The sequence below is a fragment of the Colletotrichum aenigma genome (genome assembly GCF_013390185.1).
Source record: "Colletotrichum aenigma strain Cg56 chromosome Unknown KSG_Cg56_contig09, whole genome shotgun sequence".
Lineage (NCBI taxonomy): Eukaryota > Fungi > Ascomycota > Sordariomycetes > Glomerellales > Glomerellaceae > Colletotrichum > Colletotrichum aenigma.
The window spans coordinates 3,516,458-3,531,619 of record NW_023500915.1 but is presented as its reverse complement, the minus strand read 5'-3'; the positions used below and the strand labels follow the sequence as shown (position 1 = coordinate 3,531,619).

Below are 15,162 nucleotides of genomic sequence, written 5' to 3'. Positions count from 1 at the left end.
ACAGACCCGGAGACCCATGCCGCTGGAAATGCGGGGAGCGTTGCGGGGCGCCTCGGCCTTTCGGGCCATCTCGAGCGGGAGACGGGCAATCTGACATGGAACCATAACTACACCAGCCTCCGCCCTACATCACGCGGGCCCAGCTACCAGAAACCCGCAATCAGTGGTTCCAGTCAGCAGTGTCGTCCAATGTCTGATCATGGATAACGGCGCAGAGCTCGGCCACCAAGGCGAAGCCACCGACGCGGCCCATGACGACTCCGGCGGGGCCTTGGAGGCCGCGGCGGCTCTGGCTTGCAACTGCTGCCGGCGCCGTAAGCTGCGATGCTCCCGGGAGGTGCCGAATTGTCAGCAGTGCCGCAAAACTGGTGGGTCTCATAGGATGTTGGGCTTCCTATTTGGGGAACTGACTGGTAGTAGGAAGTGAATGCGTGTATGAGTCTAAGAGATCTAAGCCCGGGATGAAGGCTGGTGCTATTGAGAATCTCCATCGCAGACTAGGTTAGTCATGGATTCTCAGCTTTGGTTGCAAGACGCAATGGTTAATGAGGTGTTTCAGATGCCTTGGAGAGAACCGTTCACCAGCAGAGGGCGAATCCCCCGGACCGAGACCGAAGACAGTCTGGGTCGGATAACTCTCCCAACCGAGACAACCCCGGTAGTACTACCGAGCTTGAGAAGAACGCTTACAGCATCATGTCATTCTTTGCTAAAGAGCTGCAGAAGTTCAACGCCCAAGCCTCTGGTCCAATTAGCGGAGCACATCTCCAAAGGGCGGACGACCAACCGCCACGGACAAAGCGCCGTCGCCTGGAGAACCATGATGAAGCATATCCCTCACATGGAAGCAATGTGCCAGCTCTCCCGGAAGAAGAAGTCTTGCAGGTCGTCTTTCAAGCCTACTTCTCACACGTTCATCCATGGATCCCCATCTTACATGAAGCTACATTCCGTCGACGACTTGCTGAGCCTCATGATTTCGAAGCATTGAGGGTGTTGTTACACGCGATGGTCTTAGCCGGTTCCCGGTATATTGCTGATGAGGATACCGCCACGACCGCCTTTGGAAACCCGCAACAGCGAGTGATGGCAAGAGACTGGGTCGTGTCCCAGGCTATGAAACATCTCACTGTCGAAAGTCTACAGGCTCTAATCATCGTCGCCTTCAATGACGTAAGATTTCTCTGCTCACCACTCGCGACTATAGCTGACTAGCCCTTGCAGATCGGAAGCGGCGAGGCGGCTCAAGCCTGGTCTCTCGTAGGCTCACTTACACGGACCGTCGAGTACCTTCAACTCACAATCGAGCATGACGACGCAGAGAGACTTTCCCTATCTCAACCTTTCGTCTCGTTGCCGCCACCAGATAACTGGACCGAAGCCGAGGAGCGAAGACGGGTCTTTTGGAACGTATTCAAGCTCGACCGTCTCATTTCAGTCACCATGGGTTGGAACACCAGCCTCACCTCCGACGACGTCCACTGCCGCCTCCCATGCGACGGCGTCCTCTGGAGAAAAGAAGACCGAGTCGTCACCCCGTACTTCGGCATATGGGACAAAGCCGCCGGGCGCATCGGAAACCCAATCGCCTTCATCCCCTCACACTACGCCCAAACATCCCAAATCACCACCGAAGAAGAGACCCAGACCCCGTCCGAGGCCGGCACCTCTCCCGGGGCCCAGATCCCCAGCGTTGACATGTCCACCGTCGGCGCCTTCGCTTACTGCATCGAAGCGACCGAGTCTCTCAGCAGAGTCACGAGCTACTTCCTCCAGCAGAAGGTCAACATGCGAGACCAGCGGGACATCAGCAGCTGGCTCACCCGCTTCAAGGAGCTCGACCTGCGCCTGGTGCACTGGAAGATGCTGCTCCCGCAGAAGTGGAAGGCGAACATGGCCCGCCAGTCGACGCGCATGGACCCGAACCTAACGCTGGCACACGTCACGCACAACACGTCCATGATCCTGCTCCACCAGCTAATCGCGTTCCCGCCAAGAGATTGGGCTTTCCGGGCTCGGTTGCCGAGTATTTTGAGCATCGACACGTGCCAAGCTGCAGCTGTCGAGATCGCCATCATTGCGGAGAATTACCTAAAGCATGCCCCGCCGACGATGCCGGTGTCTAGTCAGTTCGCGTTCTGCATCTACGTGGCTGCCAGGGTGTTGCTCCTTCGATGGAGGTACGACCTTGGCGGGGAGCTGGTGCCCGAGTTCTGGTCTCTGGTCCAGATCCTCGACGAGATGGCTGGCCGGTGGGCTGGTCCTCATAGTCTAGAGCCGGCTAGAGACAACCTGGCCGGCAAATATTCCCGGAAGCTTACCGAGATGCATTCCCGATGTCGCGAGGATGCGTCGTACAACATCAACGTTTTAGGGTACACAACCGAGATTGACCACACCAGCTCCAAGGATCCGCCAGTATTCCCGCAACCAGCTCGGAATGGTGCCGCAACCCAAACCGTATCCAATCAAAGATCGAACACCGCAAGAGTTGATCCTAACTTGTTACCAGCGGCAGAGCAACGACAGGGCATGGCCCCCAACACCGACAGTATAGTGGTCGCTCAGCAGTTCGCGCCCACAGTCGTAAACCCCAACCCCAACTCTGGCGGGATCGTCGTCCACCCAGCGATGGAGATGACCGGCGTGGAGACAATGACCCAGTCCAATGTCTTTCACAGAAGCAGCGTAGGAAGCGGCGAACTCAGCAGCATATCTCAAATGCTCCTCGACCAGCAATTCGTCGACATGGACCGGATCATCAGCTTCGATGACGGCATCTTCGGCACCGAATACGAAGGCGGCGGGTGGTAAACTTGTAATGATCTCTATTTCTGCCTACTTGTATATCAACAGCAGCGTCTATACCATGCTCATGTTCAAAAGCCTGTTTCCAAACTCCACGAGGTAGTAGTCCCCGTACACAAGACCGTGGTTGGCGTACCTGCGCCTCGCGTTCTCGTTGTTGTTTGCGGTGCCGTGTTTGAGGATGCCATCAAAGTACTGTCCGGCAGCAGAATCCTCTACGATGATGCGGCCATGAACGTCGTCTCTGGCGAACTGGGCTTTCTCGGTGGCGAGTGAGTGGTCGATCGTGTCCATGACAATTTCAATAGCAGCGTCGAAGAATCTGCGGCTAAGGGAGTGCTGTTGAACGCTCCTCAATGCCTGAGAGAGTAGTAGCATGCCATTTGCGGCGATCACGCCAGCCGAAGAGTCTCGAAGGGGTTTCGATGGATCTTGGATAGGAGCGTCGAAATCCCAAAGAGGGACTCTGCGGCCCTTGGTCCGTCTCTCGGTGCCATTAGCTACGATGCCATCATGACTGAAGACGGGAATATCCACGCAAGCTGGTGCTGTGTCGAGTCTGTACAAGAAGTACTCCGCCACTCCACATGCAGCCTCTAGGAATACCCTGTCCTTTGTCCATAGGTATGTTTGAGCATACCCTAGGATTGCCCATGCCTGCCCACGACTCCAGGTCGAATCGGTGGAGTACCCTTGTGCCGTCCATCTCCATTTCAGATCTCCGGTAGCTGGATCGATGTTGGCCACATGGCATGTCGAGTAAAGCTGGCCTTTGTACCCATCCTTGGCCAAGGTCCTGGCAGATTCTGGCCGGAAATGGGTGCGGAGAAGCGTGCGGGCGTGCGTGGTTGCGATGTCTGCTAGAGACGTATCTCCTGTATGTGCAGATACGTAGTAGAGAAGATCCAGGTTGCAGAGACTATCGATGATGGCAAGGAGATTGGTGTTCATGTCGGTGACTGTGATGTCCTTCTTGAGGAGACAGTCCCAACTGCGAATCGCGCCCGCGGAAGGGATGTATCGTGTTGCGAGACTACGAGCAGCCCGAACAATTGACTCAAGACTCCTCTGATTACCTGTGAGCTCCCAGTCCCGCTGCAGAGCAGGCATGATAATGAATCCAATGTCGTGGGTATCCGTCCTGCTAGCCATGCCGTGCAGGGGATCAGCCCAGATGTTGCATAAGTTCTGCAGATGCGCGCGCAGGCTTGCAACGTCAAGCTGCGATCCTGCGTCCCGAAGATGCATCGTCTGTGAGTACTTGATGGTGCGCTCCAATAGGGCGTACAGTGTCCCCGGGAAGAAGCCGCATGTCCAGAAGTCCGGGTCGCGGAACTCGTACAGGCCGGCGTGGGGACCCTCTTGTAGAACGGTCTCGGGGAAGGCTATCGGAGTCGTGCGCACTTCGTTCGAGGTGTATATGAGCTTGTCTTCGAGGGATTTAGTTGCCGTGCGGCAGATCTTGGCCGTGATGTTTTCTTCAAAGAGCTCATGAAGGCGGGCTGCGAGGGTGGAGTGTGTTTGTAGGGCGCCCAGCTGCTCAGGCTCGGCAGCTTCAGACCATGAAGTCTCGCTGGTTTGGTCCATAGAGAGATCCTCTTGCGTGGGTGATGTTGGTGGTTCAGAAGATAGGCTTTTGTGTCGACGAGCCTCCAAGTCTACTGGTATTGTTTGTGGGTTCTCGTGGACGCATGCGTCCCTGACTTCAGTAGGTTCTAACATGATGTCAAGATTCAATTATGTGGCAAAAATGGTGAAGATTCGTCTCGTAGGTCATCTGTACGTGAAGTTGAGGTGTGCAATCACAGAGCCACCGTTGTACTTTAGTACTCTGCCCTTCAACATTGCGCCATTGGTAATCATCGCAGCTTGAGACCAATACGATGTACGGCCCGTCGGAAGCGAGGATTCGAATTCCCTCTCGTCGGATGACGGCCGATCTCTCGGTTCAATACGTTCGCGATGTACGTTTTGTCGGTCGTCCTACTTACTCGGGGTGAACATGTCCCATACCCCCGAGGACATTCCTCCGAAGGATGCATTGCAGACCCTGGTAGTTGCTCGCGACTTGCTTCCCCGGTTCTCCACACCCCGCATCTAGGCCTATCTCTCTTTGAGGGAGGATTTGCGGGGGAATTAGGGGACAGACAACATCTGCATGCAGCACGAGGTGACTTGTCTGTTGGTTCACTAGCCTGAACAAGCCCACGGACTACTCCATTGCGACCCTGTCGATGCAAGGCTGGTGTGATGGCTGGGGATGCTTCAATTGATATAAAGGACGGCGTTGCATCGTCAGAATGTCACTCAACACTAGTTCAACAAGACTCACAAGACTCCTCCCAACCCCGACCTTCCTGGGTCCTGAAGCTGAAGATAACTTGACCGAAACACAACCACGGCCGTCTGACAGATCCCAACATGGGGGATAGAGTCAGTCTCGATAGAACCGCGGGGACTGCCGATCCGGTCCCCATCACGAAACCGCTAGACGACAATGAGCCCGTAGTGAGCTCTTCCACGGCCAAACCGCAGACACGATCTCTCTGGGTGGCTTGGTTGTACATCTTCGATTGGTATCCCAGCCACTACTCCAAAGAAGAGAAGCGGCTGCTCCGCAAGGTACGCTGTCGAAGCCTTTGACAGCTTCGATGTCTCTAACGGTTTAACAGTTGGACAGTGTACTGCTCAGTCTCTGTTGCTTGATGTGTGAGTATCCATGCGCTCATGATATTTATATAGGCAGACTGACGAAGCGAAGTCTTCTTGAAGTGGCTCGACTCCGCCAACATCAATCATGCATATGTTTCCGGCATGAAGGAAGAACTTGGCTTGAAGGGAAACCAGTAGGCTAAAAGGCCAATCTCTTGTGAAGGAAACTGACATGCGCTCCAGATATTCCCTTTTCGGCACCTTCTATAACATCGGCTATCTAGTTTTCGAGATCCCCTCGATGATGATCATCTCCCGCCCGCACATCACACGCTACTATCTCCCAACCATGGAGTGCCTGTGGTCAATCGTCACTTTCGTCCAGTGTCGCCTGCGCAACGAATACGACATTTATGGCATCCGCTTCCTCCTCGGCGTTCTCGAGACACCCGCCGCCACCGGCGCAATATACCTCCTCACCTCCTGGTATCGAGGTGACGAGCTTTTCAAGCGTGCCGGAGTTTGGTACGTGAGCTCGAATGTCGGCGCCATGTTCGGAGGATACCTCCAGGCCGCCGCGTACAACAACCTGAGCGGCGTCCACGGGATGCCTGGCTGGAGATGGCTGTTCATCATCGACGGTGTCATCAGTCTGCCAATCTCCATCGCGGGATACTTCCTCTTCCCCGGTCTGCCTACGAGCCCCAAGGTCTGGTGGCTTACGGAGGCCGAGCAGAAGCTTGCGCAAGCGCGGATGAGGGATGATGGTGTGAAGGAGAGCAAGAAAATCGGAAAGAGGATGCTCAAGCGGGTTTTCACGCACTGGCACTTTTATGTTGCCGTCCTCACTTACATCTTGTGAGTCTCCAGTGCCTCGCGTTGTTGAAGCTGAATTTGCTAACACGCCATAGCTTCCAATGCACCTCCTATGTCTCCGGTCAGATGGCTCTTTGGCTGAAGCACGAAGCGGATCTGAACGGTACTTGGACCGTGGCTCAGATCAACACAATTCCCACTGGTGTACAGGCCATTGCAATCGTTGCGGGAGTTCTTGCAACTTCGCTGTGCATGATCTACCCAATTTGGTGTGTCATGTGCGTCGTGGCTGCAGCCCTCTTCTTTGCCAATCTTTGCTTGTTGATCTGGGACATTCCTCTCGGATTGCACTGTGAGTCTTAATCTCTCATCCATCAGATCATCAAGTTGCGTACTGACTTCAAACCCTCCCTCGAAGTTGCCGTATACTATATGCTTGGACTCACGAGCTGTGTTACACCGATTCTATTCCCATGGGTGAACATGGTTATGAAAGATGATAACGAGGCAAGAGCGTTTACCACAGGTGCTATGGTGAGTATTTCTTCACACGTGCCACAATGAACATACTGACGATTGGGCCTAGATGACCTGCGGATGGATCTTCTTCAGCTTTTACCCCATTACCGTATTCCCTGTCGTCGAAGGTAGGTTTTCAATGAGCACGGCACCGGAAAGCTCACGAAGGCGCTATTGCTAACAGTCCTCGCAGCTCCAAAGTGGCGCAAGGGCTTCATCGTCAATACGACGTTCGTGGCAACGTGGTGGGCGCTGTTCATGCTCGGCCAATACCTCTGGCGCCGTGATATCAAGTTGGGCAAGTACAAGATGACGACCGAGACGAGCAGTGTTCAAGATGTCAAGGGGGATGATATGATGCATGTTGAGGTGTCCAGCGAGAAGGAAACGAAGGTCTAGCGGGATGAGGCTGTTGCCTCCGTGAGCTAATTGGCATAACAATGATGGACTGTCAGTAGGGATTTGATATTTAGCAACACATAAGCGTCACTGGAAATGGAACTCTGACTCAATTACTATTATTTTGAAGTTTGAATCGTCTTCTTGTACTCTACTCAGCATATGTACTAGGTATGTACCAGGTTCTAAGTTTGTAAGTCAATGATTAGTACTTGGTCCGACCTTTAGTATTAGGTAGGTTGAGCTTTTCCATCCGGGCGAGTAGTCATATTCCATAGGATAAGAACAATCGGAATATCGAGGACGACGATAGCAATAACCACAATGAAGATAATACTAATAGTAAGAGCAATAGTATCAGATGAATAACGGAGGAAACTACAACTTAAATAAGTAGGAGTCAGCCCAAGTATCCGCCCAGATAGCAAACTCTTTAGTACCAGTATTGTCTATCAAAGCAGTGGGCAACCACGGTACATAAATGAAGTTCAAATTCGCTCCAGTTGACAAGTCAAGCTTGACACGGAGGCCTCCTCACTAGTCGTTCAGCTGCATATGATCTTTGTCGTTGATACTGCAAAGAACCTCTTTCGACCACGCATGGTAGAAATGCGAGCTGCTGGCCTGTTGCATGTTCGTACCAGCTACTTGATTCCTTCTTGTCGTAGTCATCGTGAATAAATAAGAGTTGTCCTTCATTTGGGTTTCGATTTTGCTCAAGGTTATGATGGCTATTGCAATGGTAAAGATTATATCGCCAGCACTGGCTCATGGGCCTGCCCAGCGCGGCGTCCATACACCAGTACCTGCGTGGTCGGTCAACCGCTCATGCACCGAAATTCGAAAAGTGAACAATGGCAATAATCTTTTTAAGACTACCTATGGAAGATTTCCACACTATAATATTTAAAAGAAGTAGGGCGGGGCATAGTCTGGGTGGGCCATGGCGGAACTCAGACCTTCCGATCAGTACTGCGTTGGCCTGCAGCTTGCTGTACGCGCATCAACATATAAGATACTCAAATCTGTGTCAGTTTGTGTCTTGGCAACCTTTGAGGAACCCTCGCTAAGTCCAAGGTCGCGATTAGGCGGCCATGAAGGGCAACCTTTAGGGATGTCACCAGCTCATAAATGATAACTTCACGAGAACCTTGATAACACCAGGCCAGCCGTATAGAATTATCGTAAAGGTGGAAGCCGCATAGGAGTCATCTCCGATAGAATCTTTTCATAGTAAAAGATGCAGAAAATCCGCTCGAGACTGCCCAAACCTAGTTGCACACATAACTACTTCAACCATCCTTCCTTTTCTTGCACAAGTCAGCTTATACGGCAAACACGATGAAATTACGATCCGAAACTAGGAGCTGGAGGCGGGAAGCCTCTCGGTTAAATCCTATGTCTCCAACGCTTCCACCGGATATCCTACTCATGATCATGGAAGAGCTGGAGAAGCAAGCTTCGCCTACTAGAAAGCGTTTAGTAGGCAACTGGGCTGCCGTATCAAAACATTGGCACAAATTCTTCGAACCCATCCTCTGGCATACTTTGAGTATACGGCCATTTGTTTCCAGGTCAAATTTTGATGGGTTCAGTGAGAACGTCAGCGGTCACCGAAGAAAACTGGTGCACAAGATCTTGCTTCATGTGGACTTGAATATATACCCCCATGGTGACCGCAGTGTGGCGGAAAGCGGATATACCAAGTTCGAAAACAATTCAAAATTTTCCGCAGCTGTCCATGCGCTCTTTCATCATCTTTCTACATGGGTCGTCGAGCCTCCAAGACCTGCAATCACGCTTGAACTGAGTGCCAGCTCACCTCGCGATGAACTATACCACTCACCTCCGAGATATCACGGGCGTCTTCGCAATCTGCAACCGCATGGATACTCGCCTTATGGCGCCAAAATACGCCTCCTTGGTAACCTCCTTAACACAGACTGGTTATCTTTCTGCGATGATCCATATTTCGAACTGCCCAAAGTCAACGTGATCGCCGAGCTTTTCGTCACCCAGAGGCTCTATCGAAGCCTCTCCGAAAAGGCTTTATCAGATGTTCTGAAGGGGCTGCCGCGTCTCAGCCATATCAACTATGAGCCGTGGCTTGCCATTCCTTTAAGGTTCCAGAGCGAGCGAGAGGAGGCAAATACAAGCCTATTCCGGAATCTTGGTGCCAACGTACGCAGGGTGACCTTATGGGAAGCTCAATCCTGGGAGCTACATGGAGTCATATGTTATTCCAAGATGATGTGGCTGTGGCCCCCAACAAACGACAAGCTCGCCAAGCAGGCAGCGCGAGCCAGCTTCACACTGCGGCATTTGGCAATTTCTCACGCAATAGACGCCACAGACTTTTTCAAAGGATTTGTGGAAAAGGCTTTGCAGACTCAGTCGAAACCTCTTCTTCAACATGTGGCTCTGACTTATCGCATACAGTACGGAAATGTCAATTTAACGCAGATATATAATATGCTCAAAGTCGCGGCTCACGCAGCTTCTTACATGGGTATGCTGCAGATTTTGGAGATTTGGAGCCCAGGTAGAGGCCAAGGCTTCTTTTTCAGATGCGAAGTTGCGAAGTTCGCAATTAAGATTACAGTCGCGGCCACGTTTCGAATCTCTGAGATTGAGGAAGTCTTGGAAGCATGGCAACTTGCCTGGCGCTGGTATACACGTCGCAAGATTCAATATGTTCGTAAGACTATTGATCCACGCGTTTTGACTGAGCCAGAAAGTATCTGCAAGTATTTGAAATTGTATAAATCGCTCCGGGAGTGGTGATAGAAAAGCAGTCTCAATAAACGTCACAGACAACGGGCTGGCAACACGACTTAAATTGAAGGACTGATAGGAATGATTAACCCTGGAGTGTTGGTCTAATATACAATCAAAATCAATAAAACCCTTTCTTGGACTCACAGAAGTGCACTTTGCGTCTCTTAAGTACTCGTGCGAAAATTCAGTGCCGCAACCCTCAACATGAAGGAAGACGCATGAGACAACATTGAGGATAGCAGCACTTGGGGCGGCAACAGGAACACCGGAAAGCTTGATGTAAGTAAAAGCTGCTCCAATGATCGCAGGCCCTGGCACGGAAAATCAGACCTTCGCCGTTGTTCCAGGACTGATGTAGCTTAATTGGAGTCCTCCGATTCACCACGCCTTTCTTTAGTCTTCTGACAGTGCTACACAAGGAGGCAAATTGTCAGGTATTTCGAAAGTTTCATTTGGGTCATTATTTCCCTGGGGTTTATGTCCAATATTGGCACCTGCGGCAAGTGAACGGCACGGCCGGCACGACACGACCGAGTCACTGTGATGAACTTAGACGCCTCGACGCCCCACTTCATTGTGAACAGTTCTACGCGTAGTCCATCATCTTGGCAACTCATATGGTCTAATTGGTTTGCTCGAACATGGTCACTCGTCAAAATGAATCCGCGCACAAGGACATGTAAATCGGCCGAGTTGATCTTGATTTCCCCGGCTGGGCTTTCGTTTCATCTACAAGTCAGGCGCTAACATCGCCCTGTTCCAGCATTGGGTTTGTGCTGTTGTGATTGTCGTAGGGCTAAGCGAAAAACTGCATGCTTTGCCTTTCGAGTGTCATCTGAACTTTAATTCTAGCCGATGTTAGGCGTCGCAACATCTAAGTGCAAGAAATTGATTGCTCCCGCCGGCAAACTCAGTCTATTGATAGATTGCCCCCATCGGCAACCCACTCTCCTGATTCATGCGGTAGACTTGATGATGAGGCTGTGCTAAGTTTGTTCCGATATAAAATCAACAAAATCCTCTCTGCTCACTTCATTCAATGTGCTAAATCTCGTCGCATCTAGGATCAGACTTACATTGAACGATAATCAGCCACAAAGCAGCCTAAAATGCGCTTCTTATTCGTCGTCGCTCTTTCTGCCATTTCCATTGGCCAAGCCTCAGCGCAGGCCCCTGCCCAGGAGACGGTTTCCACCTCATGTAAGACCGTGCCTGAATGCGGCCAAAATAACATTGGCGCTGCTTGCACCATGACCTGCCAAGACAACGTATGTGCCATCGATACTTATAGATAACGAGGCGTTCATCTGCTGACTATGACCTCAAATATAGCCTGGAGATGAGCGTGAAGTTACGGGCACATGCAAGGCTGGCACATTTGGAATCAACTGCTTGTCCTGAAGATTGTTGTGTGCGAAGTTTCGGAAACTTCCACAGGCCAGTCGTCTTGGAATGGAGGGACAGTGGGTTTAAGAGTCACACCGACCAACGTTTAGTTCACACGCGTGGCCGTTGATTACTTGGCAATATAAAAGAAATGTTTGCCTCGACCACTATAGCCATAAGCATACGTGATTTTCTTCGAAGCAATTCTCGCTAGTAAGAAAATCTTCTTAACTTTCAGTTGCTTCTGAGTTGCTGCACGCATCCCTTCTCGATCTGTTGCCCTACATGGCCCAAATGGAAGCCAATGAACGTCCCCGTTACCCGGCTGGTGTGCCCGGCAAGTTCAGCTCCGATGGCACCCTTCAACATTGGGCGGGAAACACAATCATTTGTCACATCCCGCCATCCAGTCCTGCATATCACTCGATAGAGTCCGTCATCGAAGAATTGGCGTCATGCAAATCCTTGTCCATCATTGCGCCCCTTCCGGCTACCAGCTTGCATATGACAATATTCGAGGGCGTCAGTGATCAGGTCCGTAGACCGGGTTATTGGCCTTCCAACCTCGCCCTTGATGCCACTCAGGAAACATGCAATGAGCACTTTGAGAAGAAACTTCGAAATTTCAGCCTAGGGCCCGAGGCTGCAGCGCCATACAGAATGGTGTTGAAAGGAATCGATATACTTGATGTTGGGGTTGCGGTGCGACTCGACGGCATTACACCAGCAGAGGTTAAACGCTTGAGGGCTCTGAGAGATCGGCTTGCCGACGAGCTTCAGGTTCGGCATCCAATACACGACGAATATGGTTTCCACATAAGCATGGTGTACTTCCTTCGATATCCAAACGACGAGCAGAAACGAGATATTGAATCCATTCTCAAGCGTCACTTCGAAAAGATGGTAAAAGATATTGAGCTTGGGCCGCCGGAGTTCTGTCTGTCTTTCAACATGCATGAGTTCAATCCGGTCTTCTATCTTGGATAAAGTAGATCTGGCATACTTCAATGCCTTTGAGGGCGATGACTGGAATCTTTCTTATGTATTGAAGGTTTGACACCTAGACAATGAGGATGAGCGCGTATTCCCTCTTTTGTAACCTGAATGATCACATTGGGCTTAACTGGCGATAGCTATGGATACAAGCAAGACGTGATGCCTGCAGTCACACGAATGCGTAAATTGTCTCCGGCGTTTTTCCGACATTGATTCGCAGCCTAGCTGCTGTCTAGAGTGATCTAGCTGGCGATGATATGTTTACTCAACTCCAGCTCCGCCCTTGACGCTTCTTGCCTGATTCCATTATCTACTTGGTCCTCTCGGAAACAGGTGTGAACTCAACCTTGAACGACAGAGGTCGGGGTGCTGGGCTATTATTGCAGGCGAAGATGTCTGATCTTTTGTCGTTTCACTGCATGAATCATAACCGTCAGACGCAAATTCTTGTTCAAACGGGAGAAGAATCGTAGCGACAACCTATGGCGGGGAAAAGCTACCTAATCTGTTACGTAACTGCTCGTCAAAGGATCGCATCCAGAACGACCAAAGCAGCTCCGCCATAGTGAACCATACGCCTTTCTCAGCAAGCGGTTGTCCACTACACACGCGCCTCCCCCCAGCCAGCCGTGCTACAAGAACGTATTGAGGCTACCAAAGATGCCGCATTCGCTTAAAAGGCCGCGGCCGTGTGCTTCATGGTCTACTGGGCGGCCTTTTCATCGCCGAAGGCAGCGGGGGGAACAGCTGCGGTTATAAGGAACATGCGCGACATCACAGCTAGCAGTAGAGGTCAAGATCTTTTATACGATCTTTGGCGAGGTGGATGTGATCGCGGCATCGTCTCTGCCATAATAGAGAAGCACTCTGATTTGGCAAGCAATCTGTACCTTCAATTAAGCATAACATCAAGTTTCACTTGGAATGGGCGACGATCACTGCCTCTAAAGTTTTAGTTAAATCTACCCCGCCATTTCCAGCATTGCCGGAGGAGTTCGTCCTTCGCCACCAATTACCAATCGCTATATTGCTAGGGTCGGGCAGAATCCGAGAGCTATCTGCCGCTTACATGGTCTAAATGCCGTCAAATCCGACCAACCGCTGAACCTCGCATTACCCCCGCTACCACTCGGCGCCGACGTCGGTTAAACGTCAGTGAAGATGGAAGGATCAAGTGATGATAAAAACAAGCGCTCTCACGTCAAGGACAAAGATGGCGCATCGTCTCAAGAGCATCCCAAAATGCCCACTCTCCAGCTCGCAACGTGGGCGACGAACCTGACCTACGCCAACCTCACAACCGGCGTGGTTGATGCCGCTGTTAAGAGTCTTTACAACTGGGCCGGATGCGCAATCGGGGGTTACATCCAAAATGCACCCCAGATTGCGCAGAACACCACCCTCGCTGCCTTCAGCGGCCCTCCGACATCGAGTATCCTTGGTGCCAATGACTCCATCAGCGCAGGGTACGCGGATGCGCAAACAGCAGCCTTGATCAACGGCATCGCTTCACACGTCGACGACTATGACGATACTCATCTTGAGACAATCATCCATCCCGCTGGACCTGTCGCCAGTGCGCTCTTTGCTGTTGCTGAATGGAAAGCTCCAGTCTCCGGCCAGGACTTCATCACTGCATTCGTAGCCGGCGTTGAAGCGGAGTGCAAGCTGGGTCTGTCGGTCTACCCTGAGCACTACAACGTGGGATGGCATATCACGAGTACAACTGGCTCCATAGGTGCCGCAGTGGCAGTCAGCAGACTTCTTGGATCTGACACCACTACTATGCAAAACGCCATTGGAATAGCAGCAACCCAAGTTGTTGGCATGCAAGAGTACTTTGGCTCAGACACGAAGTCATTCCATGTCGGCCGGGCCGCGCAAAGCGGTATGCTTGCTGCCCTACTTGCCAAAAACAACTACACAAGTTCATTGCAAGGCCTCGAAGCCAAGTTTGGCTGGCTTCACGTCGTCAGCACGCGTGAGAACGCAACGGCCTACTTCGATCAACTTGGCAAGATATGGGAGGTTGAAAAGAACACATTCAAGCCTTTCCCTTGTGGCATCGTCATGCACCCATCCATCGACGGCGCAATCCAGCTTCACAACCAGACCTTGCAAGAAGGCAAAGCTATTGCAGACATTGGATCTGTCCAGCTCCGCGTCAACCCGCAAGTTTTGATCCTCACAGGCAAGACGAATCCGCAAACCGGCCTAGAGGGAAAGTTCAGCATCTACCACGCCACAGCTGTGGGTTTGCTCTATGGAGAGGCCACACCTAAGGAATTCATCGATGCAGTGGTCAAGAATCAGACGGTGGCCGATCTGCGGAAGAAGGTCAACGTGACGACGGATTCAAGCGTGGATAACGCGCAAGGATACATCACAGTGAACTTCAACGATGGAACCAAGTTGGACAAGCACATTGTTAACGCGGTTGGTAGCCAGGAGAACCCACTCACAGTTGAGGACTTGAAGAAGAAGTTCATGGACCAAGTCACTATCGCTATTGGCGGGGACAGGGCGGTTAGGGCCTATGAAGCATTCACTAACATCGGGAACTTGACTGATGTCGGCAAGCTGAGGGGAATGTTTTGATTTTTTAATTTTATTCTATTTCATGTCTGACTTATTCACCTAAGGTATTCTTGTATGATCATGAGTGAACGCGAACCGGGAGTTGTGAGCGGGCAAACGCACATACTAACTCGAAAGCCAACTTTCGATGGAAAAACGCATCTACCGGTCTGCAAGTCTTCTCGCTTCCGGTCGATGCATAGTTGTTGGATCTAGTGATCTTCTCGGTCA

General features: G+C 51.4%; 5 protein-coding genes across 5 annotated transcripts, besides 2 other annotated features; 4 read left to right on the top strand and 1 right to left on the bottom strand.

The window, feature by feature from the left end:
- Window positions 1–199: 199 nt before the first annotated feature.
- CGCA056_v013622 (putative transcriptional regulatory protein) lies at window positions 200–2,814 on the top strand (the record flags this gene model as incomplete). Its single annotated transcript, XM_037328865.1, has 4 exons — window positions 200–368; window positions 421–501; window positions 560–1,173; window positions 1,225–2,814. The coding sequence occupies 4 exons, from the start codon at window positions 200–202 to the stop codon at window positions 2,812–2,814; spliced, it is 2,454 nt and encodes an 817-aa protein (XP_037172687.1).
- A 48-nt stretch (window positions 2,815–2,862) lies between these two features.
- ugl-0 (Unsaturated chondroitin disaccharide hydrolase) lies at window positions 2,863–4,530 on the bottom strand (the record flags this gene model as incomplete). Its single annotated transcript, XM_037328864.1, has 1 exon — window positions 2,863–4,530. The coding sequence occupies one exon, from the start codon at window positions 4,528–4,530 to the stop codon at window positions 2,863–2,865; it is 1,668 nt and encodes a 555-aa protein (XP_037172688.1).
- A 699-nt stretch (window positions 4,531–5,229) lies between these two features.
- On the top strand, window positions 5,230–7,194 carry liz1-3 (Pantothenate transporter liz1; the record flags this gene model as incomplete). The annotated part of the gene is made up of 8 exons (XM_037328863.1): window positions 5,230–5,430; window positions 5,481–5,517; window positions 5,570–5,654; window positions 5,704–6,318; window positions 6,372–6,628; window positions 6,695–6,810; window positions 6,863–6,923; window positions 6,989–7,194. 8 exons carry the CDS (start codon window positions 5,230–5,232, stop codon window positions 7,192–7,194), a joined length of 1,578 nt encoding a protein of 525 aa, XP_037172689.1.
- A 4,028-nt stretch (window positions 7,195–11,222) lies between these two features.
- Window positions 11,223–11,240: a sequence feature (Short protein (CGCA056_v013619, KAF5507604.1) was converted to a misc_feature.).
- Window positions 11,241–11,304: 64 nt separating this feature from the next.
- Window positions 11,305–11,373: a sequence feature (Short protein (CGCA056_v013619, KAF5507604.1) was converted to a misc_feature.).
- Window positions 11,374–11,862: 489 nt separating this feature from the next.
- Window positions 11,863–12,345, top strand: CGCA056_v013618 (uncharacterized protein; the record flags this gene model as incomplete). The annotated part of the gene is made up of 1 exon (XM_037328862.1): window positions 11,863–12,345. One exon carries the CDS (start codon window positions 11,863–11,865, stop codon window positions 12,343–12,345), a length of 483 nt encoding a protein of 160 aa, XP_037173287.1.
- Window positions 12,346–13,596: 1,251 nt separating this feature from the next.
- yxeQ-1 (Uncharacterized protein) lies at window positions 13,597–14,952 on the top strand (the record flags this gene model as incomplete). Its single annotated transcript, XM_037328861.1, has 1 exon — window positions 13,597–14,952. One exon carries the CDS (start codon window positions 13,597–13,599, stop codon window positions 14,950–14,952), a length of 1,356 nt encoding a protein of 451 aa, XP_037172886.1.
- Window positions 14,953–15,162: the final 210 nt, after the last annotated feature.